This window comes from Condylostylus longicornis, unplaced genomic scaffold (genome assembly GCF_029603195.1).
Source record: "Condylostylus longicornis isolate FDR11 unplaced genomic scaffold, ASM2960319v2 ptg000027l, whole genome shotgun sequence".
Lineage (NCBI taxonomy): Eukaryota > Metazoa > Arthropoda > Insecta > Diptera > Dolichopodidae > Condylostylus > Condylostylus longicornis.
Genome location: NW_026577996.1, coordinates 8,915,264 through 8,942,929, shown reverse-complemented (window position 1 = coordinate 8,942,929; position 27,666 = coordinate 8,915,264). Strand labels below are relative to the sequence as shown.

The 27,666-nt window shown below is 25.5% G+C and overlaps 1 protein-coding gene across 1 annotated transcript; it reads left to right on the top strand.

Annotated features, from left to right (window-relative positions):
* Window positions 1-247: 247 nt before the first annotated feature.
* On the top strand, window positions 248-26,193 carry LOC129607525 (putative sodium-coupled neutral amino acid transporter 11). The gene is made up of 8 exons (XM_055518557.1): window positions 248-313; window positions 571-685; window positions 4,430-4,682; window positions 11,676-11,746; window positions 12,040-12,201; window positions 17,675-17,787; window positions 19,345-19,539; window positions 25,721-26,193. The coding sequence occupies exons 1-8, from the start codon at window positions 248-250 to the stop codon at window positions 26,000-26,002; spliced, it is 1,257 nt and encodes a 418-aa protein (XP_055374532.1). The 3' UTR covers window positions 26,003-26,193.
* Window positions 26,194-27,666: the final 1,473 nt, after the last annotated feature.

The window sequence follows — 27,666 nt, the reverse complement described above, 5'->3', positions numbered from 1 at the left end:
AAACTAAATACTTTCTTGTAAAACGTAAGTAATTCAATGTTGTTTACGTAAAATGTAAAAAATTCAATATTTTTATATAAAACGCAGATAACTCAATGTTGTTTACGTAAAATGTAAAAAATTCAATATTTTCATAGAAAACGTAAATAACTCAATGTTGTTTACGTAAAATGTAAAAAATTCAATATTTTTATATAAAACGTAAGCAACATAAAATATTAAATATAACATTCTCTCTAGTTACTAGATGATTGCTTTAACAGAATCCTTTACGGTGTTTGGAACTATAAAATATTGCGGTCAACATTCAGCGGTTCCTTTAATGCAAAATCATTATATTTTTGTTGAAATCTGCTGATAAGACCAATACCATCCTTGAAAAAATTTATTTACTTTATTGAAATTACAACCCGACCAGATTTAAATTTCAATTACATTATTTAAAAAAAAATATTTTTTTTCGATTTCAAAATGTAATTAAAATCTAAAATTTTTTCAAAAATTAAAATTTTTCTACTGGAAGCAATATTTTATTAAAATACAATAAAAATTTTTATATTGTAATTTCAGGTTCGATGTGGTCATATTTGTGGACGTTTTAGTTATCCTGGTATTATGGAAGCAGCATATGGTAAAAAAGGATATTATTTACTATCGCTATTACAATTTATGTACCCATTTTTAGGTAAGTTTATTTCTATTGTTATTAAATAAATTTATAAAAGGATAAAGAAGAACTATTCAAAAAAATAAATTTAAATTTATTTTTAAAAAATTATTGTTGCAATTATAATTAGATTAATTTTTAAATTTTGTGTCTTTTTTCAAATTCATCAGATTTATTTCATATGATTTTGTTTTGTGTAATATTGATGTGTGTTGATTGTGGTATTTAAGTGATTTTTACGCTTAGTATTAATTTTATTTTTATTGTGTGATTCGGTTATTTTTGATTATTTGCTGTTGTTGTTTATTGTATTCCCACGAGTGAAAATAAAAATTAAACAAAAACCATTTTTACATTTTTTTCTGCTTAAGTTTCATTAAAAGGAAACCTTTCAGTAATATTTGCAGAATGAGTTTAAAGTGGTTGTAATGAAGCTTAAATCTACAAGGATCGGGAAAGCCCGGTTTTCCCAGAAATAATTGACGTGGACAGCATCTAGAGGGCACAGCCTTGACTTGGGATCAAGTTAAAAAATTGACCAATAATAGAACCAGATAAAGATATCAAGTGCAAGTCCTGTGCTCCCAAGGAGAGTAAAGAAAAAAAATTTTGTTAACCACTTATTGCAAATATCTGTATTTTTACTCTTACGAGTAGTTCTGCAATATCGCAACTGAAATACTGTTAGACGAAAAACTTCAAGAATAATCCGATAACAAAAATTAAAAATTCTACCAAAGTACCCTCGATAAATTCCTAATCCAAGTAGACCCACTCCTCTTCCTTTTAAAGAACAAGGCCCAGAAAAAAATAAATGCATAAGCAATGAAAATCACACTGGAAAGCAATGAAAAATTAAAATTTAAAAGAAGTGATAACAAAGAAATTTTTAACGGTTTAAAGCTTGTTTAATTCGATTTCTTCTTTTCTTTTTATCTTATATTTTACGATTTTACTAGACTGCGGCGAAACACAAGAAGAGTAAACAATAGACAACAAAAACAAATTTTCTGTTCCAAAACTTTTATAATTGTCGGCAGTTACAAAATTATTTCGACTTTCTCTTTATCTTCTCCATTTTTATTATCGTTTTTTGTTTTTCCTTTTCTACCAAATCTCATTTAATATAAATGGAATTTTCGTTTTTACAATTTTATAAAATGGTTGATTTTGTAATATGATTTGGTAATAAAATTATGTTTTCCAAATACAATAAAAAAAAATGTTAAACATTTCTGTTTTTCACTGGCCATACATCAAAAAACAAGAGAGGTATTGTGATGGCATCACATTTCATACTACCATGTTGAGTTTTCTCAAACACCATCGTGAACAAATATCCCTTTAAGATGCCGTCGTGCATGACACAAAGTAAAGAATCTCTCTCTACTAAGAACCAAATTAACACTTTACTTATGACTTTACTTATGTACTGAAATAAAAGCTATTAAGGGCACATTTTCAATATTATAATCATAGCACTTTTGTTAAACCAATTACTCAGAAAACATTCAACGTAGTCGATCATATGCTGCCTAATCGCATTATTTTCCTTTGTTTTGCACTCAAAAACAAAAAAAAGGAACGCCTGTAAATATGTAATTTTCTTTTTCAGATTTTCTTTTGTTTGTGGAAAAAAAAAATCGATTTATTTAAATTTTATATGGGGATTTTTACAACTTGTAAATCATTGTATTTTTAAAATAATCAGAAATTATTTTCTCGGTAAAAGACAAAAAAAAACAAAAATGCAACTGAAAAGTAAGGTTATGATTTGCATATTTTTATTATTACTCTTACAATATTATTGATTTGGTATATGAAAGCTATATATTTGGATAATTTCAGTTCTTTTGTTTGCTTTCTATTATCTGCAATAGAATAATATTGTTGAAATTTCAAGGATAGATGAAAATATGGAAAAAAAACCTGTAATGTTATTTTACAATTTTAATTTGTAACTGCAGAAAATTTCATAACAGTATAGTTAATATTACATTTATGTATTTAAACAGTTGTAGTGGTTTACTTATATTTTTCAAAAATATAATAATAATAATTATACAATCATAAATTTAAGGCCAGAGGTACATTTAACAATCAATGAATATTTCTTAAAAAATATAAGGAATTCCTTCATTATAAAAATAACAATTATTAAGAAGAAAACACTATGAAATACGAGTACTCTAATGTGAGCTCTGATATAAATTACAAGAATGTCTTTTGATTTAATTTCAAATATATTTGAAATATAAAGAAATAATTAAACAGTCTATTCGAATAATAATGATATAAAGACAGAGTGCAAAGAATATTGATAACTTTTCTCTTAAAATAATTTATACCTGACTGAAATTAAAATTAGTAATTCTAAAAGCAATTCAAATGATAAACTTCTAATCCCTACCAAATTAAACGAGTCTACACTAGACCATCAAAGAAAATTTATTAATTCAAAAAGCAAAATATCAGTGGTTGGTAATCTCAAACCTTTTCATTCTTCTTTCAATATTAAATTAGTCTTTGAAACAAAATTTGATGTTCAAGATTTTCACCAAAAAATTTCTGAAATACATGCGGAGAAAAAAATGTCATTCCAGAGGATTTTTTAACTTCAAAAGTGATTATTCAGCGTTTTACTTGTAAATTACTTCTTCTGTAACTTAAAAATACTTGCGGTTCAGAAAAGCTTTTTTGTCGAAATCCTTTATCAAAGTGTGAAAAAATAGATGAACCTGCGATTGGATGAATACAAAAACTTAAAACCAATATGGTGTCTTTTTTCTTACAAAATATTTTTTGTCAGTTAACATCCATTGCGCGTGATTTATTTAATCGAACTGAACTCAACTACATAATAAAAAATTATTATAATATGTCAAATTTATTTACAAAATTAATCGATTCAACTATGTCGATTATATCGACTTAATTAAGACGAGTTTACCAAAGTTTGATACATTTTTTAAATTGATGTGTTTACAATAGTTTGATACAAGAGTTAAAAGTAAATATAGAGAAATGTCAAATAAAACTGGGAATATAAAAATTAATGTATATAAGAGTGTTTTAAAAACTCAAAAGATAAAAAGGAAGTTATTTGGTATGTTCATAATTCTCTCCCATGTAACTTGACCTAACATGTGCAATAGCTGTTTTCTTGATGACTAGATGCAGTGCTGGAAAACCGAGAACTGCCACCATTATATACTGATACGTGGGTTCTTATCCAACTTCCGGTTACATTCGTATGCGTATTGCTTTCCTTAATCCATTCCCGCATTTTCGAGCTAAAATTTCGAATAATTGGATTATTAATTGCAGCCCTCTGTTTACAATTAATTTTATTGAAGTACAAGTGTACCTCGAATTGCTAATAGTCTCCACTTCTGAATTTTACTTAAAAAAATTTATTTTTATTTTAATTTTTTCCCAGAAAATCTCTTTTTTTTATCAAAAGTACTCGCGAATATTCTCTAGACAACAAAAAATTTTTTTAATTTTTTTAACATTCATTGAAAAATCAAGTTGAAGTCCACCTACCTACCTATATGAAACTTATTAAAACTTTTTTAATTTATCATTTTTTGTTTTGTATTTTCTTAATTTTTCTATTTTTTTTTAAAGCGTCATACATTTTATTAATATTTATATAACATACATAATATAAAATGACAATATTAATTTACTTACTATATATGTGTATGTGGGTATGGACGGAAATTTAATAAAATTTTATATTTGCTTGTTATTTTTCAGCGATGATTTCTTATAATGTGGTTGTAGGTGATACACTATCAAAAGTTTTAGTACGTTTTGTACCATCATGGGGTTCATCAATGGGTGCTGTTAGATTATTGGTGGTATTTTTCGTTACTGTTTGTATAGTTATACCACTATGTTTATATAAAAATGTATCTAGATTGGCGAGAGCTAGCTTTATTAGTTTAGCTTGTGTTGTGTTCATACTATTTGCAGTTATAATAAAATTAATTTCTGGAGAGTATAATGTGTAAGTATAAATAATAGTTTCATTAATTAAATATTTAGTTTATTAAATGTTAAAAATATATATTATATTATTAGGTGTATTTGAAGATAAAAAACTTATAAAACAGCTTGTCATGCTTATAGGGACGTAATCTATGTAAACGGATCGTATATCTGAGTATTACTTCATAAATGATGAAGACCATTTACTACTCAGATATACGAGCGGCCTCCTCAGCGATGCACTGCGGCTCATTTCAAAAATTTTCACAAACGACCAACAGCATATATAAATTTTTGCAAATTACACTTTCATGTGCTGCACCCGCTCCGAAAGCTAACCGTTATATGCATCGTTCAACATTTAGAACTAGAAATAAGGAGCAGCTCTAACCGCTTTCTTGACATACCACAGAAGAATTAAACGAATTTTGAGGCGGAATGGATTCTGTTTGTTTTATCACCACATTATCTGGAATACAATTTTCCAATTCCTACGACCTAATTCCTCTAGCCTGATCGTTGCCAATAAACGACTTTAATCGTAATGGTCGGGATTATATTCCGCATATGCAATATTTAAATTTTTTTTCCAAAAAATTCAAGTATTTTCTTGAATAGCTTGAACAAAAAATTCCAAAATTAAATAGTCCAAATCCTTAAATAGTTCATCATGTCGTTGTTACTATAGACATTCTCTTCCAGTTATTTTCCTTATTTCTTTGAATATACTATTAAGTTGTAAAATAAGTTCAGCAGTTATCACAAATCAAAAACTCTACTTAAGAGGGATAAGTATCTACTTTTGAAGGTTTACCTAAATCAATCTGAAACAAAAAATAAAAAGTTTAATTTTCTTATATCAAAAGGTCAAATTTTAATCTTATCAAGTATACAGTTTAAGTTTTACTCATTGCAGTTTTTTCTTAAAATTTAAATAGAAAGTCCAATAATAAAAATACAGAAACACAATAATGAGAAACCAAAAAAAAATACCATAACAAAATTGAACGAAAACAAAAAGTACTTAAATTTTTTTCATTCGTCCGTTTTCTTATTTTTCCTATTTTTTGTTTTTTATCTTAACATAAAAATCTAAAATAATTTATTGGAAAATTGTCAGAACCAATATGCTTTTCCTCTATATAATTTTCTTTTTGTCTTAATCACGTTACCATTACAACATTCTTAATATCCTTGAAAAAGGTACCCCAATATAAAAGTGTATGATTTTTTTTTATTTTGTTTTTCTTCTCTTTTTTTGTTGTTTTTTATTTTTATTTTCTCTTTGAGTTTTATGAGATGGCGTAATTTAAAATTAATTTTTTTTTCTTTTTTTTCTTTTTCTTCTAAAGCTTTCATTTTTGTGCTACTCCGCACCTTTAAGAGAATAAAATTTGATTTAAAAATTTATTATTCTAAATAAGGGGAAAAAATTTATTTTTTTTTAGTTGAGAAAAATTTTTCAGAAATATTTTTTCGTTTTTTTTTCGTTGTGTTAAAAGCAACACGATTCGAAGCATATTGAGTTCACCCATTAAGAGAAAATAATACAAAAAAAACTAAATATTTTATAGAAACAAAGGTAACTTCTAAAATAGCATGTTGTATACATCAGTGGTAGAAAACAATTATTTCAAATCGTAAATAAATTATTCTTGCTAAAAGAGAAGAGATTTTCATCTTGCTGTAATTAAATATTTAAGATTGCTGGTAATTCTACAAAATTCCTGTAATTTATAAGAAATATTTTATATTATGCTAGTGTAATCTGATTACCTACAACTTGAAGCAATTCTGTGGCTATTATATCTTTCTATTCATGACTTTTTGTTGTCAAAATTTCAAACATAATTTATTGTAATTGATTAATGAGTGACGTAAGGGGATTGCCCTACATCATATTATTAAGAAGGTTAAAATTAAAAAATAAGAGTAAAATAAAAAAAAAAATAGTTAATTCACTCCAATTCTTCTTTAAATATTCATTGAAATTTAATTCGTTCAATAGTTCCGAACTCAAAATTCGCATTTTAATTTTCTCTTCAGTTTCGATGTTTAAACCTGTGTTGCTAGCTCATTCTCGCTCAATTTACCACATTTAGTTCAAAAATTCCCATTTCTTCCCTTTCCAAATCCCATTTCTTCCATATAATTTCCCCTTAAGAAATTTTTTGCTTATACACATTCATCTAGGCTTTTACTTAATGGACAAACGTACTTATACAAAACAAAAATATTGCATTTATTAAATTGCATAAATTAATTAAAAATGTTTATTTAAAATGGTACTTAAAATGGTTATTCTAGTTTAAGAGAGCTTCAAAATAAATAGTAGGACTTTTTATTTTTAATCAAGTGTCACCAATGAAAAAAGAAATTAAAATAAGTAATTTAAGGAAAATGGAATTTCCCACGATTTTGGCCCTTTTTCCCTTCAAGGCTACAAATTTCCCTGAAAATGGGAAATTTCCCACAATTTGGCAACACTGACTTAAACTTTGAACAATTTTGAAATTGGGAAGATAAGCTTCTTCATATACTGGAATTCCGAATTCACACGAAATTTTTCTAAATCAAATTAATAATTCTCTAGCTTCTTAATATGAAAAGAGAGAGATTATAGCGCTCCCTGTTTTTTTATATATCTATGTATATTAATTTTCTATACTAAAGTGGTAAATTATGTTTTCTTTTAGCAAAAAAAAGAAAAAAAAATTTTTTTGAAGGAAACTGAATACGAAAATTATTACTCTACTTCAAAGTTAAATTGGAAACAGTGTTTATGTAGGTGTTTTGTTTCACTACTCGTATACATACACACAAACATTAAATTTACTTCAAATAATAATTTTGATGTTTCATTTTCTCATACATTTTTTCATATTATGGTCTTCTGCGAGTATATCACCTACATGTGTTATGATGATGATGATGTGTTGAAGCTCCTGAGGATATTATCCTTTCTATATATATACATATACATTTTCTTTTTACCAAATAATTTAACAAACTCATATACAAAATTTATCTTATCATTTTATCATCGTTGTTATCATAATCATTTGCCATCACCATAATCATCATCACTGATAAAAGTATAGAAAAGAGTTTAGTATATAGAGCAGTGGTTTTCAACCTGTTTCTACTTGTGCCCTCTCCCCCTCCCCCCCTAAATAATTAATTTGCTTGCAATACCCATTTTAATTGTTCTGATGCTGTACCACGTGTATATGGCCCGCTTTCATAACAAGCTCTGATACGATTTCTATGAAAGTGTATACACAACTAACGGGTTAAGATCAGCGCAAACATATACATGCTTGTTCTTTAGCAAAAACAGCTGTGGCCTCCTAAAAAATTACCGTGCCCCCCCCCCCCCCTTCCAAATTTTACTTCTTCTTTCTATGGCCCCCTTTAAATGCATCGTGGCCCACTAGAGAACCATATGACCCACGTTGAGAAACACTGATATAAAGAATAAGTTTTTAAAAAAAAAAGATGAAAGAACAAAATATAAATAGAATAAAAAAAAATGAAGAATGATTAAAGATGAAAATTTTGATTTGTTTGGAAAATCATGGAGTTTTTTTTTTCATCTTATATTAGAGGTAAAGGAAAGAAAAAATTTAGCCTCAAATTAATTGACTGAAAAATATGAGAGTTTTCATGTGAATTAAATTTCAACAACTCATTGTGAAACTCGTAAGCAATCGTATATATATCGAATGTGTTGCCGCGTATATGTGGATGATTTTAAAGTATTTGGTTGATCGTTTCCTTAACTAAATTTACTAAATGTTTAACAGAGGGGAAGGGAGAAATTACAATATCATTTTTCTCTTTTTTCAAAAAATTTCAACACACAGTCATTAATTCATTGATGTGAGTTGAGAATTTTTTCTTTTTGGAATCTCATAAAGTAAATTGACTCATTTCAACAAATTTAATATTTTTTCATATTTTATGTGTCATATGTGAAATTCTCCGACATTTATAATATACAGGGTTTTATAAAATTTCAATTTTTTGCCGGATTACACAAAGCAATTACTTTTTTTAATGAATATTTTAATGTAGACACCAGATGTGTTGAAAAAATTTTTTATTTTACCCATCATTTATGAATAATAGAGTTAAAAATTAAAATTGACATTGACCTTTCACAATGCAAAAGAAAATAATAATTTTTCGTAACCTTTAAAATTAATTCTAACTGTTGCAATAAGATTTTATGTAAAACAAATTAGGAATTTATACCAGCCCAACTTACAAAATAAGAGTAACGAATCGTAACTTTACTAAGAAATTTTAGTAGATTTATTTAAAGCATGATTACCTATTATAAGTAAAATTATTTGACGGGAATTTCCCTCTTTTGAATTTTACCATCATCTTAGAATTCTTCGAATAGAACCAAATTGTGCAGGATTATAAATTAAAATACAAAGAATTGAACGCAAGGACTAATGCCTTAATTTCGTACTAAATCGATTTAGGTTCTTCTATTACAACATATTTATATATAAAAATATACGATATAAAAATATACGATATAAAAATATACGATCAAAATATTTCATTTTTAATAAAAAATAATTTATTCTGTAAAAATTTTGTTATTTGCTCTAAATTTTTTTTTCATATTTTTTTAAAGAATTGAGCGACTGGCAAATATTTGAAATTCCCATAATATCGTTTTAAAGAAGAAATAGAAAAAATAATAATAATTACTTTGAATAAATTGAAATTCGATTCGATTATTCAATATTTTTTTGTATTATTATTTATTTATCCTTTGATAGAATTTAAAAATCCATTAAAAATATTAAGTAATAAAAATATTGAACATCTCACTCCCTTTTCTCTAACCCCCCTCCCCCCTCTCTATCACTGCACACCCTTTCTCTTTCTCTCTATTTCGAAAATTATATTGAATAAAATTTAAATAATTCGTGGATTAAGAAATTTTTATGAATAAATAAATTTAAAATGTATTTAAGTATATGTAAGGTTAACGAGGCTTTATTTTTTACGGGATTAGGTAATAAAATATTCATGTATATTATATTAAAGATTGATAATTTGAATTCTTTAAGAATATTTAAAATATATTAAAGATATGAATTTTATTGTGTCCAGTTTCTAGTTCAAAGAACACGTATAAAATTTAATCAAACAATAAATTATCGGATAAATTTTTAAATTTTCGCTTTTATCCCCACAAACTCGAAGTAAAATATTTTCAAGAACTTGAAATTCAATTGAATACGGAAGAAGTAAGTGCAACCTTTAAAAAACTATATACTGAGTATGATAATAGACATGTTTCAAGATTAACTAGGTGCATTTGTTTTTTTCTTAAACTAAGGCCCTCTTTGATTAAATGTCATTATTAATTTTAAGAACGTTTTCCATCAAAAGCTTAATACATAAAAGTAAACACGTTTTCAAGGATATTTACATTTTTCTACCATACTAGGAGAGGATTTTAATTGATAATCGTGTAAGCAATCATCAGTTTCCAAAGACAACCTTCTCAAGAAATCTTATAGTTGTTATTGATGAAAACTTATTATTTTATAGCTATGAACATGATTTTTCAAATGTTTCTTAATCATTTTCACAAAATTCTGTTTTCGGATTGGAAATGAAGCATCGTTTACTTATATACTTTTTAATTTTTACCCAAAATAAACAAAAACTGATACAATCGCATCTGTAGTTTTGATTTAAGGTGTCGTTGTTCTGATTTTACGTTTCCTTCCACATTCATGCTCCGTAACCCTTGCTTTATATATTTAATACTTAATGGTCCATCTTATACTCCATTACGAATTTCTGTAAACTGTCATACATATGGTTTATATAGTAAAGTTATAACCAATCTATTTAATCAATATTGGTTATTTTGGTTTTAAAATGTAAAATACACAGAGAAAAAAAAATTTTTTTTTTAAATTTATTTTATCGAATTTCGACTTAAAAACTTTTCATTCTAAATAATTTTTCTGTACATTCTAATAAATGTTATGTATGTATACAAATATTTTAATAATAGCATATTGATCTAAATATAACAAGTTTTTTAACACTATACTTACATACTCGTATACAAATATTATGAAACAATTTTAAAGAAGTTTGTAAATTTTTTTTTTTTGTTTATTTATTTTTAATACTTGCAGTTTGTTCACAGTCCAAATAATTTTTCAAAGAAAATATATTTAGTATACGTACATACAAACACACATCCATACATATGTTTTCTATTTTAGAAATTCACTAAGGGAACATTTACATAAATTAAATGAAAACTTTATTTCCAAAGAAATAAAATAAAGAGCAAAATTTAAGAGAGAAATAAAAAAAATATTTTTCAAGTCGTGTAGAATTTCTTTTAAATTTTGAATTTAAATAGAACAATTTTGAATTAAATTAAGAAATTTGAATTATTGTTATAAGAGTATGTGTATATGTACTAGCTGTTTGTGAAATAAATACTATAAAATATGGACATTTTTAGTGTGACTAGCTAACTATGGGATTATAATGGGAGAATAGAACAAGAATTTTATATTTGTAAATGGAAAATCACATATTTTAATGAAGTGTGCGCCAGTAATTTACATTTAGCCTCGAAAAATAATGAAAAATTGGATTTGCTATGGTTCTAAATCAAAAATAGCTGTCGAAATCGAAAAATTTTTCTTCAAAATTTCACTGTTCTCTTCATTGCAATTTGATTTAGCAGACCACTCTCAAAATTTTACATACAAAATTATTAAATTTTTTTTTTTATTGTCCACCCTATTCCTATCTTAAAAATTCTGACATTTTGATTTTAATTTCCAATTTCCAAAAAAAAAAATTCACATACATAAATATTTATTTTTAAATTTATTTACTGATCTGTGAAAAATTCTCTCTTTTTTTCCAAAAACAAAAAAAAAAAACATAAATTTAAAATAAAATTTCCTGTTGGTTTTTATTGGTATATTTTTTTTCTTTTAAGACCTGATACACCAGATTCATGGCGATTTGCAAATGTTGATGTTATTCCAGCAACAGGAATCATGGCTTTTGGTAATATAATTTTGTATTTTATTACACACACCAAAGAAAAATAAATACAAAAAGTAAAAAACATAAAATATTGAAAATGAAATTTTTTTTAGAGAAAATCAGTAAATAAATAAAATATTTTTTTTTTAACAATTTTATACAAGAAAAACAATATTGAAAAACAGAAAAAAATATGGCAATAAAAAATTAAAAATAAAAAGGACTAAAATAAATATAACAAGAAATATCCTTGGTTTTACTTTTATTTATTTTTGACATTTATTTTATTTTTTTCTCTTTTACTTTACATACAGCTTTTATGTGTCATCATAACACATTTCTTGTTTATCAATCGATGAGAACAGCAACACTAGAAAGATGGGAGAAAGTCACACATATATCAGTTGGATTTGCATGGTCTGTAGCTGCATGTTTTGGTATTGCTGGTTATTCAACATTTCGAGCATTGTCACAAGGTACAAAATTAAAAATATTTTTTCATAAGATTTTTGTATGTTCATGTTTATTATCATGGAAATATGTGTGTATTTTTGCACAGAGTTGGAGAAATATGTAATTTTCCAAAGCCATTTCCCTCTCTTCGAATGTTGAAAGATGAATTCAAACCCAATGCACAAAAAAAGAGAAAATATAATACAAATAATAAATGTCCTCTCTTTTCTCTTCAATAATTAATTCTGCTCTTATTATGTCATGCACTTGGTATTGTTGACGAGGAGGGAGTTAACATACTTGTTTTTAGTTTCGACTCCTTCTGCAGTATCGGACCATTTATGGTTCGTGTAGAATTAAGCCAAGAAATGAGGAGGAATTAAGAAAGACAATTGAGAGATGGTGTTCAACAGGCCGCGGAGATTCTTGGAGACTATAACCAGAGGCGTTTTAGAAACATCAGAAAGATTAGGACAAGAACCATGTTCAGATTTCACATCCTTGTATTGCCCTGACTTAGATTGTTGGGGTATATGCAAATTTTACGTGGAGAATTAGTAGACCAGTAGGTCTGGCTCACAAAAGAAAGAAAATAATGGGGAACTGAGTACACACTTCGACCGACCTTTAAGTCACAAGAATGTATCAGGAAGATTGGTTTCAAGAGTGTGTTGCAGAGACGTGTCTACATCTAGTGGCACAATAAACCCTTATCTACACAATCTACAATTTACAATCTAGAGGGAGTCTGGTTATATTCCTTTACAATATAGAGAGTATGTCAAACATGATTTTTCTGCTCCCGAAATTTGCTGTATTCTGCTGTTGTCATCAAAGCATATAAATCAACTCTCTAAATACCGTGCAATTTCTGATTTCACATCAAACAATCTTCAATTGTAGTATATTCCAATAGAATCCATTATACATCACATGCTATACTCTATATACATATACTAAAATATGTTATTCTACAAAACTAATTTATAACTAAATGTTTTCTAGGTCAATATATTTAAACTTTTTAAATAAAAGTTAACTAAAGTACATTCATTATTACGTACATACATATTTAATATTTTGTAAAAAAAAAAGTTTGAAGTTTTCTACGTCTGAAACGAAACAAAGAAAATTTTAAAGTTTTTCTTATTCAACAATTTTCTTTCAAAATTAATAATTGGAAATTTTATTTTATTCTGAATTGCACATTCTTTCTCTTAAATAGCATGCTCAACAACTATGAAGTTAAAACTTAGATCAGATATAAGAGTTTACGTGCTTCATATATCTTGACATTTTCATTTAAATAAATTTATTTCTTTTAAAAAAACTTTCATATTGTATTAAAAAATAATATTTTGCATACCTATAGGGGCACGTAAAATCTACCATTTTGAAATTTTACTCTCTTCAACAATTCGATAAGAGAAGAATAACAGCAATGCAAATTTTTAAAATTTCCCATGTGGTTATTTCTATTTTAAGATTTTTAGAGCAATTTATGGTTTATTCACACAATATCCTAGAATATGTAGGCATTATTGCATATATGTGCATAAATGTGTGTTAATTTTATATAGGTATATGTATATGATTGCTTATACTATGATATGGGTGCAAAAAAAAGGGTCATTTTGTTTGTTTTTAAAAAATTTTAAATGAAAAAAGTTTTTCTCTTTTTATGTGTGTAAAATTTTTTCATTAAAAAATTTTTTTGTTAAATTTTTTTTTTTTTTTGTAATTAACTAGTAGTTCTTTAACACTTTTCCATAAATATTTGAAAATGTTCTAGAAAGTTTATTTTAGTTCATCTATATCTGCTCGCATAAGAGTAATTTTTCAAAAAGTACAATATTTATTCAGACCTATTGCGAGTCCCTGTTATCACTTAGCAAAGTAAAGTTTGCTAAGTGAGATCTATTCATTCGAAGTTTTGTTCCGTAACCGTCGGAATTATGGAATAAAGAATTCAAGCAAATTTAGTATACGAACGCCTCCACTCGGTTTGGGTATAAAATCAAGACCTTATAGCTGCAGTTTTCAATAATTTGCCATCAAATCTAATAATATTTAGTTTAGACTATAAAATTATAGTTGAATTGTTAATTTCAAGAGCAGCAGAATAATTCCTTAATTTGACTACTAACTTGTATTCAGTATTAAACAATTTTAGTATGCGTAATGTGTGGGAAAAAAAATTTCATTCGAACTGGAAGAAAACAACTTTTATGAATTTTAATTGATTTTCAAATTGATTTATGCTTGGTCTGGCAAAAATTGTTTCTTTTCACAAGCATTTACCTCAAAAATTTTATAAAAACACTTTGCTTAATTTCATTTTTTTTTAAAGTGATTTGATTGAATTTTATTAAAATCATAGACATTTAAAAAACAAAAATAAAAATAGAATTTTAAAATTGAGTTTATAATTGACAATTTTGTTCACAATTTATTTACACATATAGAGTTTTGTATAACAGAAAGTATAGAGTTTTGTATAACAGAAAGTGTTATTTAAAATTTAAATTCAAAATTATTTAATTTTCATAAGAATTTTATTTATTTTTAGCCTAAAGCTTTAAAATAGGCAGTATGTCATGATTAGACTTAATTTTCACTTCAATTAGGAAGTTAGATTTTGGTTATATTTGAATCGTAGTAAATATTGGCCCCGATTTTCCGTTCCGTTAACTATAAGTTTACTATAATAACTTTAATCTATTGCTAAATTCGTTCTAAATTTATATTTTATGCTTACTTATTCAAAAAATGCAGAGAATTCAAGTGGAATATTTAATAAATGCAGAGTAATTTTAAGAAATTCTTGATATGATTGTAAATTGGGTTGGTTCCTAGCCAATTTGAGGTAGGAAATACAGAGTTGTCTTTCGTCACATCAGTGTCGTCACTCTTTTTCGAAAATTCTGGGGTTCCCGAAGGTAGTTATTTGGGACATCGCTGTTAATGATATTGCATCTGTTTTGAATTTCAGGGAAATGCTAATTTATGCAGATGTTAAATGAAGATTTTCAAAAAAAAAAATCCGTTCTATTAATGATACAGTTCTTCTTCTTAGAAATTATTTAAATAACTTTTACGGATGGTGTACTAGTAACAACTTGAAAATTAATGTGAATAAGTGTACATTGATTATAAATTAAGTGGCCAAAGTTTTGCAAGAGTTGATTCACTCAGCGACCTGGATGTTTAATCGTTCTTACCAATTTTTCAAGTCGAATCCGAGAAAAAGATCTACTTATTGTATTAAACGAACTGATAATTATTGGATGGTGTAAAAAATCACACTAGTAAAAAAATATGACCATCTTTTATTCATAGCTGAGCTCACATTTTTCATATTTAAAAGTGAAAGAGAAATTTGTGAAGCTGACAACACCACAATTATGCAATACTTCTGAATTTTAGTCAAATAACACATTCAAAAGAATTCTGTATAACAAAAATCCAAATACAAACATTTATGATCCAAACTCCTTTCAAAAGTAGAAGTTTTTTTTAACTGAAAATAAAAAAGCATTAAAAATAAAGTAGAAAAATTCATAAAATCTTGAAATATTAAAAAAAAATTTTTTTATTATACTATAGATTTTTTTTTTAATTCTTTAAGATTTTAAAAGTTTCTTTCTCTTATTAATCTGTTTCAATACAAATATAAAAATCTAAAGTATAATTTAAAGAAAACACAAAAAATCTAAAGGACCTTTTATAAAATGAAGCAGCAAAAAAGTGAAGATAATTTACTGGAAAACGTATAATTTTAATATAACACTTTCAAAGAGAAAAGTCATGAAAATATCTTGAAAATATTTTAACAAGAATTCTTAATTAAATTCTCAATTAATTTAAGGATTCAATATTATAACACTACATTATTCTCTATAGTTGTTTTTTTCACTCTTCATCATCTATAAGTTCTCAAGGAGTCTATTTCACTTTAAATAATATAAAAGAATTCCTACTAGCTATATCAACAATGTATATGTATTTTGCTTGTAGTTGTGATATATTTTGTTATACTCGTACAGAGTCATAAAAATTAACACTTTTATCAAAAAAGAAAAATTTCATTACTTGTTGGTCTTATGTATTTGCGTAATAGCAAAACATAATAAGAAATGAAAGTGTACAGTTGTTTGTAATTATTACCTTACTAGAAAATTCTGATGTAAATTTTTTTAATCAATTTATTATTGTGTAAGTAGGCACACGCATTAAATAACTCGAAATCAATTTAGTGTCGAAAGAAAAATTTCATGTTAGAAAATTATTCTTGTAATACGCACAGAACGACAGAGTGTCATTCTTATGCTACTCTGTGTAATACTGCAAACTATCAAATTACTCTCTTTTTTACATGACATTTTTAGAGACATTTCATTAATTAAAGAAGAAAAATTAATTATGATATTATAGCGTCATCTAAAACCGACATAAAATGAAAATGCCGTGAGAAAAAAAGAACAAATGATGCTTTAATAAAATAAAAATCATCCTGCCAAATTTCCCTCTTGATCTATCAAATTATTGTCTTCATTTATTACTTGCCACTATCTGATTTCAATAGTAGAATTACTATTAGTCAGCGAAGGCGTGTCGCATGGTTTTTACAAGAGACCAAGCATTAGTCCGAAAAGGAGCATAGGATTGGCAAACTCTTCTTCAAGAAAAATTGCCGAAAACTCACTTTACTTTTGAAAACCTACTCAACTATTTTAACCAGCCGATCTCTCTTATAGATTTCAACAACCTGGGCAAGGAAACATTCAATTATTTCACCAGATGACCAAAGAAAAATTCTTCCAATATACGCATTCTCTTTCTAATGAAAAACAATCATTTGCAGAGAATGCGCTTTCTCCTATCTGAACGTTCTATATTAGTGGACTTGCCATTCGAAAATATTAATTAATATTGTAAATGATGAAATGACGTCGATTTTATGACATAGCAGGTACAATAAATAATCCGCAATCCAAATAGTATTAACTGTTGCTGTTTCGCTATCGCCAACCATGACCAACACCTCGTGATCGAACATTCGATTACAGGTTGCTTATTTCAGCCATCAAAAACTTTAGAGACTACAACCAAAGACATAGTTGTGTTGCTTATCAAAACAATGAAACCATGTTATCCTATTACTCACGATATTCAATTTCATAAAATATATTTCATTAAGTTTACCCTATTACTCAATTACCCAATTACAATTTTTTACCCAATTACCCACGATTTTACCCTATTACTCACAATATTAAATCTCATAAAATAAATTTCATTTTGTTTTGATTTCGAATTTTTTATTAGAAAAATTTTTTTATTTATTTTTCTACATTAATATCAAAAATTATATAATAAGTCTATGTACTTTATATATATGTATATATATATATTGTATAAGTAATTAATTAATATAAGTTAAAGCTTAACTTCTCTATTTATTATACACATATTATATACTCTTTTTCTTTAAAGGTGATCTACTGGAAAATTATTGTTGGAATGATGATTTAATGAATTTTTCAAGGATACTCTTCTCAATATCAATTTTATTAACATTTCCAATTGAATGTTTTGTATCAAGAGAGGTAAGTTAATTATATAGCTATATATGTATGTATTCATAACCTATGTACAAAAGATGTGTAAAGGAAAAAGTTTATATCCTTTTTCTAGAAATACTTAATTACTAATATATGTATTCGACATATTATTAAAGATGATAAGGATATTAAATTTTTTTTTTAAAAAATTTTTTAATTGAAATTAAAAGGAAAATTTTAATTTAAAAATTAATAAAACTTTATGTAAACTTTATTAAATTTGATTTGTTAATTTTATAATATGCCCTGAATACTTGAAGCTCTTTTATTTTTGAAACATTTAATTTAAAAAACATTGAGCAATATTAAAAGGGTTTGAGGGGTAGTAATCTCATCATTTTATTATATGAGATATTAGACACAGAATCAAAGTACTCTCTTTACCGCAGAATGTTTACTCTCTTCTCTACTCCTAGAAATAGTCCGAATGACAAAATTGAAGACAAGTGAATGACAAAATATTATGAGGGAAATTTGGCTCTCTTATATACGAATTATATGAAATATTAATATAGAAGGATTTTTTCGGGTAAATTTCCCTTTTTGTACTCATACATGTTGCTAAATTAACTCACAAAAATCGGTTTAATTAACTATGACACGCAATGGTACCTAAAGCAAAGGTATTTAATTTTAATATTAAAAAATTTTATAGTATTTTAACAATGAGAGAGAACCTTTCCATTTAAAAGAGAACAAATTTTTTTTAATTATTATTTTTTAAAAATCAACATTTCGCCATTAAATTTAGGGAAAAATTTCGTAAACCCTAATTTCAATTAATTAAAACTAAACAGGACACATATGGATTTATGTAACAAAATTAACACTAAAGAAGATTCTAAAAAAGGATTAAAATAAAGGAAAAAATCTTTAAAATAAGCAAAACAATAGCCTTTCTCCCTTATCTTTATTTTTATCCCTAAATTCTACATAGACCGAGGCATTTAAATTGTTTTTTGTTTTTGGTTATTTTAAAGTAAGATGAAGATGACGTGGCACGGAAATAAAAGAAAAAATTACAAGAAGATGAAAGTTTCAAGGATTTTTTTTTTTTTTGAGGAAATTATAAATTTTCTTTCTATTTTATCTAGTTTATCTTTTCATAAAAAATTTTGATGTTCCTTGAAATTTTCTTTCAATGAAAAATGTTAAAATGTTTTTAAAATGACGCAAAACTTTTACTGTCATCTTCTTTGTGAATTATAAATTTTTTTTTTCTTTATTCCAAAAACTATAAATTTTGTAAATAGCCTTAAGGATGCAGATCTTAACTTTTAAATTTTGATAATTTTATACAATATTCAAGTAGTTTTGGTAAAATAAGTGCCTGATAACAAATGCCATGGTTAATATTTTGGATCTTCCTTAACTTAATTCAGTTCTTTAAAGGAAGAACAAAATTCTTATCTGTTATCAGTTCGACAGCTTCATTTCTATTTAAAATAATGAAATATAGCTATGTTTGTTTTTTAATACATATTTTCTATAATCAACTTTCTAATTAATAAAAATATTTTCCTTTTTAAAATTTTACTATAGATTGTTAAAACAATTGTTCATAAATTCATACTTAAAGAAGATATTGAATTTAGTCAAGTTGATAAGGATCCAAGTGCAGAAAAAGGTATTGGAGAAAAAGATGAATATGCAAGATCAATAACATTGGCAATTGTATTTACTGCATTTATATTATCACCATTAACTGAATGTTTGGGACCAGTTTTAGAATTAAATGTAAGTATAATTAAATTTTTTATTGTAATTTCATTAAAATTAAATTAAAAATCAAATTTGAATTCAATTGAAAACGACCATATCACCTTTATTTTGTAATGTAAAAAAATTGCATATACTTACGTGCACCATTTAACATTTTTAGGTAATAGCGAGTTTTTTTAACAAACTTGATGGAATTTCATAAAAATTATCATAGTTTTTGTTTTATTAATATTTGTAGTATTTAATTATGTAGTTATTTTTTATACCTGAACGTGGCAGTAATCTAATTCCTTGGAAATAATTATAATGACCAATTTTATGATTCTAAAACTCTAAATTGATTTTTAATTGCCACAACATTCGAGCAATCCAATATCATCTAATAAGTAGCCTTTTTATTGAAATTTCTTAATTAAATCGCTTGTACAAAATTAGATCTTCGACTAAATAAAATACCTAATAGATTCATTAAAATTATGCTCATATATGAAAACAGAACTACAGATTTAGCTAGCGATTTGCTTTAATCGACCTAATATGATTATATGATGATAATATGATTTGATTTCCTTAAATTAAGCATAAAACTCTGCTCATTATAACCAAATTTAAACTACATTATTGTTAGAAATGCTTTTCATCTATTCCTTAAATCTATTCAGACCTCAGTTATTCATCTTTTCCCAGTTATTCATAATAGACAATATAAAGTTCTTCTCCTCTTCAAAACCATTTGAATTCATTAAAAATTTTTGTACTTTGCGATTTACAACAAAAATCAAATATTCAAACTGCAGTTGTAAAAAGCAAAAAATAAAACAAAAGTAATTCGAAAAAGGACCCCAAAACGAAAAAAAAAAATCAAATTTCGCTAACGTCATAAAAAAGGCAAAAGGCAAAAAAAAAAAAAAACTTTTTTAAACTTAATTAAAATTTATTGTTAATTTATTCACACTCAACTCCAAAAAAAAAAAAATTCTGGAAAAATTTTTTCACTAATTATTTTAATAAAGAATTAAAATACATAAAGCCACACACACACACACAAATACCTTCACAATCTGACACATTTTTTTTTAATTCTTGAATAAACAAAAATGTTTTTTTTATTTTTGCAACTGTAAAAATTTTTCTGTAAAAATATTTTTCATTTTCTGTTTTTCTTTTTATTTTTTTTTTTGTTGTTTTAATTCTTTTACAAAGACAATCAATAAAAATGTCGGCAAAAAAATTTTAATTAAACAACTTCGGGATATTTAAGATAAAAATGCCGAATTTTTAAACGCTCTAAAATTTTATTAAATTGCCCTTAATCTCATTAAATTGACAATAATAATTTTAGTTCTGGTATAGTGTGATGTGACATTTAATTATTTAAATTTTAATATATTTTTTATGAATATTACGATTTTTACTGTTATAAATTGTCATATTTTTCCGAAAGGTGGCTTAATAACTTAAAAATTATAAAGAAATTAATTCGAAGAAAAAATATTTTCTAACATCTTATTATTAAATTACTTAATATTTTAATGTTATTGCCCGCAGTTATTAGTTGTAGCATGTAATTTGAAATTCAATTGTTTGGCAATGATGAATTAAATTGACATTGACGAGTAAATAGCGTAAATGTGGGCATTAACATTACAATAAGTAATTCTTTATAGAGTGATTCCGAAGTAACGAGATAACCTCGAATTAAATAAATTTAAATATCTGAATTACATTAATTTTATTAATAATAACTGTACAATTCAGCAATTATAACTTATAAGCTGAATTGTGTAAAAATGTTTTATTTTACTGCACAATTCAGAAACTGTATTTTATGAGCTGAATTGTGTAAAAATGCTTTATTTTACTGCACAATTCAGAAACTGTATTTTATGAGCTGAATTGTGTAAAAATGCTTTATTTTACTGCATAATTCAGCAGTTATATCTTATAAGCTGAATTATGTAAAAATTTAGAATTCCTGCAATTTCAATATCGCCTCAACTTATACAAACATTAAACTTAAAAATAAGAATTGCGACACGGGTTTACATTTATTTATTACCCATATAACAAATTCGCCATTTAATATTGGGCGTTACAAATGTATAAACAATTTTATAAGATACTGAAAATTTTACTCGTAAGAATAACACAAAAGAATAAAATATAATAAATAAATAAAAACCGCCATCATAATAAAAGCATAAATCTTGTGAATGAAATGAGCAAAAAAAAAAATACACAAAAAGGAAAAAACAAATAAAAGGCAACTATACAAGAAAAAAAAATAAAAGATAATAAACGATAAAAATGTTGATCCTTTATGAAGGATAGAAGAAAAAAAGGGAAATTTTTATTTTCATTGTTTTTTGCTCCTTTTACTTTATTGTTCTTATTATTTTGCTTCTTCTTCTTTCTTTTTTTTTTTCATTGTTCATTTCAAATGCAACAGTGTTATTTTTCATATTTTCAACAGTTCGTTTCTATCTGCCTGACTGCGTATATGTACAACAATACAAACATTCATAAATAAAATGAGAAAAAAAAAGACTTCATCGTCTTTCTTTTGAAATTCACACAAGCGTTCTGCAATAACATTATAGAAGTAAGAGCATAACAAAAAAAGAAAAATAAGAGAGCAGTAAAAATAATTTTTTGTAAAAGGACCTTGAAATTTTTTTGTTCCGTTTTCGTTTTTATATCATTAATATATTTTTTTTTTTGATAGTACAATCTTGATTTAAATAGTGTGTTATAATGTCGGACATCTTTTACAGCTTACAACTTAAATATTGAACAGCTTGAACAAATTTATAGCACAATTAGGTTAGATTATGAAAAGCCATATTCGAAACGTTGCAACCCGATAACTGCCCAAAATATCCAAAAATCTTAAGTACTGTGCTCGCTATATAGTAATATCTCGAAATGAGACCTATTAACTTTTTAACATGTTATAATTGTTAGTTACGGCATGACCTTGTTGGAAATTTAAATTTTTAATTAACTTAACTTGTTTCGGTTTAAAGTATAGCCAACTGACCATGAATGTAATGTTACTTAAAAATCAAGAGTATGGTTAGGTTTTAAAAACGAAAAAACGTGTTGCCGTAAATATCGAACTAAAAAAAGTCCAATTATAGCAATTTTGGCGTAGCTGTTATACAACGAAATTGTGATATTAAATAGAATTGCTGCCACTCCGTTAATATTTTATTGTTAGGTTTTGTTATTTTAAAATTCTAAAGTAACTTACGCTTCGTACTCTCAGAGTTATCATCTATGTGAAAATTCCTTAAATTTACCGGAATTATCACCTATTCTCAGCATTCTCTTTTCGTTTTATTTTTCTCTGGTAATAATTCAAAATACAAGAGCAAGATACTTGCCTTGTTTGAATACAATAAAAACTGTCAGGAATACCATAATTTTTTTTGATTATTTTGTCTTGCTTTATACCTTCTTGTTCTAAATTTTTTCTGTTCTTTCGGTTTATTCCTCTTCTATATGCTTGTACCTATATTCATGTTAAATCTTCTTTCAAAATATTTTCATATCTTCTTTGCTCTCTATATCTACTTTATTGTAACACATAGGGCGCGTAAATATCACGTTCCTTACAAAATCTACAATAGTATAAATCTTTTATACGTTTTGCACTTGCAATGAATCTTATATATAGAACAAAATTTCAATCATTAAAGATGAAAATAAGATTAAATTTTTTTTTATTTCTTTAATATTTCAAGTTCTAAGTCTTAAATTTTATATTTGTGAGATATTGTTCGTTTATAGTGAAACACTTCAAAGAATTGATATTGTAAAATATATATGAGACTATAAGATTCTTTTGATATTATTAAATATGATTGCATTGTGAAAACAGTAATGATATAGTTATATAAAGAAAGTATGTTGCAAATATTATTAAGATAGTGAAATATTATATTTGAATTTTCATATCTTTTCTATTCTAACACGTTCTTCAATAAATTTCGAGAAACATATTAAAAATTAAGAAAGTTATTGTGAGAACTCAAAAGTTTCATACATAGTTCAACAAATTGGATCATCGAATAATTTATTTTGAATTATTTGTTGAATCTGAATTTAAAAAAAGCTGCCATATGAGATAAAATTATATTAGATATAAATGAATCAGGAAGGGCAGCCTTTTCTAATTATTTTAGTGTTATCAAAAGGAGGATTTCGGAATATTTTCTATCGGAATTCTCTAAGTTTATAATAATATAACTGTTAACGTGTCTACGTGCAATTCGACGCATAAAGCGCACGTGCATTAGAATTTTGCCAGAGTAATTTTACCAAAATCAATTTTTTGACGGAAGTAGAATTTGTGAGGAATTACAATAATCATTACCATTTAGTATTTCCTAAATATTTAAGAAGTTGGGAGCAGACACGGTGATATATACGAATCGACAACTTATTGGGCTAATACACAATAATTGTACATGCCCAGGTATAGGACACAGTTGGATCGCATAGCCTTACAAAATAATGATTTTCTACTTTACTCGAACTGATATTTAATCTGTCAAATATTCTTTATTTCAAAATGAGCAAAGACAAAAAAAGACATTGACTGATCACAACCAAAATCGGTAAAACCGATAAAAAGCCTAAATAATTCTAAATTTATTATTGTCATTTCCATATTTATCGCCAAAAAAAATATAAATATAAAAATTAAAATATTTCGGTATAATAAAACATAAACGTTTTCTTCTTCTGCTGTAAATCTTATGCGCTCAGAATGAAATTTGATTACATAAACTTTTTTAAAGAGGCAATCACGAACAAAAACTTTTCTTCTCTCTGTCTACACGTTTAGAATTTTTTCTCTGTTTTTCTTTTTTTTCTCTTGTTGGTAAAAATTTTAATATTTTAAAACAAAAAGAGAGTAAAATGCGAGGTGACTTAAAAATTTTTTTCCCACAGGAGATTTTTTTCATATTTTATACTTCAAAGTTTTCTTTTAAAATTGATAGCTACTCCCCCGAGAGAATAAGCAGAGTTGTTGAGAATTTGTTGACAAAAGATGAAACGAAAAAATTTTTGATTAATATTTATGTATGGTAGGTATGTGGGAATTTAAAAAAAAAAAAAACCGGTTTGGTATAAAGGAAACATTTTTACTCGCAATATTCTTTTATAGAACAATTTTCTTAATTATGAAAATATTGAGATTTTTATATAAATTTTATTCAAAAATTAATATTTTTTACCGCGTAAGAAGAAATTCGTCCATTACCAATCTCTCTCTCATTATCACTCTCTCTCTCCATCTAAATGTTGTTTTAGAAAAGCGATTTTAATTCTTAATGGAACTCAAACATTTTATTGCGCTTAAAGAGTATTTCTAAAGAGAGCGACGAGCTCTTGCTCATGGTGCAAAGTTAAGATTCTCTGAATTTATCGCCAAATCTTTAAAAATATTTAGTTGTGCAAAAGAATATACAAAAGTCTCCAATTTAAAATTTCTAATAAGGTTTTTCGTTCTAATTTAAAAAAAATAATTTTTAAGTTCAGGAGAAATCCTATAAAAGCAACATTCGTATCATCCCTGCTACTTATTCTCAACTCATCCCTGTATACTTCTTATAAAACTCTTAAGGAATAATATATAGGTGGAATATAAAGGAACATGTGTCTGAACTCTCAAAAGATTCATTATTAATGTGGTAAAACTAAAAGTATTTTGTTCTTCCTTTTATTATATAAAAGTATAACAGTGAAATTTTTTATATAGGTCAAGGTTGTCTCTTTTATAACATTTAATATTATTAAAAAGATCACATTTACCTTTTTATAAATAATTGACTTTTTGGGAAAATTCCGTAAAAAAAAAATTTCTCAAGAAATTTTTGTAAACCAATTCCACGTACAATTTTTTTTTTTGCTGCTTTTTGTATTCAGAAGTCTTAATATATACGCACGTATAACAGTAAAAATATAATGGCATTTAATTTTCCATTTCCAAGTTTTTTGTTCTTTTTCCTATAGTGCTTTTCTCTTTGGTTTTTGTCTCCAAAAAACAAAAAAAACGTAAATTTCATTTTATATTTTTCTTGACTATTTTTTTTTGTTTTTGTTATTTTTACTCATTTTTACTTGTGTAAATTATTAACAAGAATTTTTTCTTTGTTTTTCTGTTTTTTACTAAATATTCCCATAGGGACTTTTGGCCGCCATTCCATTAGCATATATTTTACCAGGATTAGCTTATATACAATTGGGACCGCATCCACTTAAAAGTAGAGAAAAAATGCCAGCATTAGGTTTAGTTATATTTGGTGGAATTGTAACAGTAGCAGGTGCTGCTGTTCTAATACCAGGATTATTAGGTGATTGTCGTGGTGATATTGTTATGGATTATTGTAAACAAGATGAAGAAACATGGAATTCAAAAAACATATCATTATTATTAACAACAACAACAACAATGCGTCCAAATTAAAAAAATATTCAATATTATATGTATGTATATTATATATGTATATAATTTTAAGTCACACACCGTACTAAATGTGGTTCAAATCTACATTCGTATGTGTGCCTGTATATTTTAATGAAGAATATTTTTTCTTTGAATTTAAGATTTTATTTTAATCTACTTAGTATACAATATAACTTGTGTACCTATACACACATACATACATATACATAAATGAGTATGTAATATATATATATAATTTATTAATATTATTTTTAGAATGAAAATTTTACATTATTTTATATTTTATATATAAATTAAAACACACATTACATAATATTATATAAAATTGTAATTTAGGGTGAATGCTTTAAATATCTTAGAAACAAACCAAAAAACAAAAAACAGAGAAATTAAGAAAATTTCACTTCAATTATTTCTCTTTTTAATAAAATTCACAAGCTTCCTTGAGAATATTTTGAAATATTTTCTAATTTGTTTAGTTTACACAAGCATATAAAGATCTAAGAAATACATAGGTGATTATAATAATTTTATGCATTATCCTTTATTTACAAAAATGTAATTGGAAAACAACAAGAAATTGTTTTCAACACTGGAATAAAATTGGTGATTGTAAATAAGTGTGTATGAAATTTACGTTTCTCATGTTATGGGCCTAAAAAATATAGCCCCTCAAAGGAATACTTTGAACTGCTTTTTATTGTTTACAAGATAATTATTGTCAAAGAAAATGTCGAAAATTAAATTCTGTTATATGGAGAAATCATGTTCATTTAAAAGGTAGTGCACTGATATCCTTTGATGTTAATAAACTCCAAATAAAATCCAAAATAATTGAAAAATTCAATTCGTTAACCTAAAAATACCGAAATAATTTCAGAAATTTACGGATTCAAAATTTTATTTTTAAAAAAACCGACTAAAATTATCCTTTAGTACCAAGAGTCTGTAATATGAGTAGGACTGTTTGTAAAAATAATTTCATTTTAAAATCACATCCACGCTCTCTATACTCTCTGCGAATTAAATTCCGTTTAAATAGCTTTTATATAGAACCCAAAGAATAAAAAGAAATTCAATTAAAACTTTCTTTTTATAAAATTTTTTTTTAAAAATTACTTAACGAATTATTTAGGAAGAAAATTAATTACAGCTAGAGTCTTAATTCAATTTGAAAAGTTTTAAGAAGATTTTTATGAAAATTTTTGATTTTTTTTAAAATGCAGTTAAATAGAAGATGAAAATTGGCTTGTGTACTAAAATATTTTCCAAAATTACAAAATACACAGCAAGCCAAGCAGATATTTTTAGAAATATATTCCAAATATTGCTCACAATTGGGAAATTAATTGCAATTTTCGTAATTTACAACCTTATTTTACCTTAACAATTTATAAAAATTAATCACCTATAATCAATTTCATTAACTTTATTTTGAAATAGAAAAAAAAATTTTTTTACAGTGTATAGATTACTTTCTTTAATCTACTTAAGCTAAATACTTTATCTTTGGAATAAATTTTTAATAAAATTAATTATTTGTTCAAATAGTTGACATTTCAAAAAAATATCAAAACTTGCAAATTAAAAGACTTAATAATTCTGTATTTTAATACTAAAACTATCATTATTATTTTTCATTCATTTATTTATTTTTAAAATTT

Bases quoted from the DNA above. Each gene is read 5' to 3' on its own strand.
- LOC129607525 (XM_055518557.1), top strand. From the start codon at position 248: ATGATTGCTTTAACAGAATCCTTTACGGTGTTTGGAACTATAAAATAT. The intron at 314-570 runs GTTCCTTTAATG...TTGTAATTTCAG, and splicing joins ATTGCGGTCAACATTCAGCG to GTTCGATGTGGTCATATTTG. The intron at 4,683-11,675 runs GTAAGTATAAAT...TTTTCTTTTAAG, and splicing joins ATTTCTGGAGAGTATAATGT to ACCTGATACACCAGATTCAT.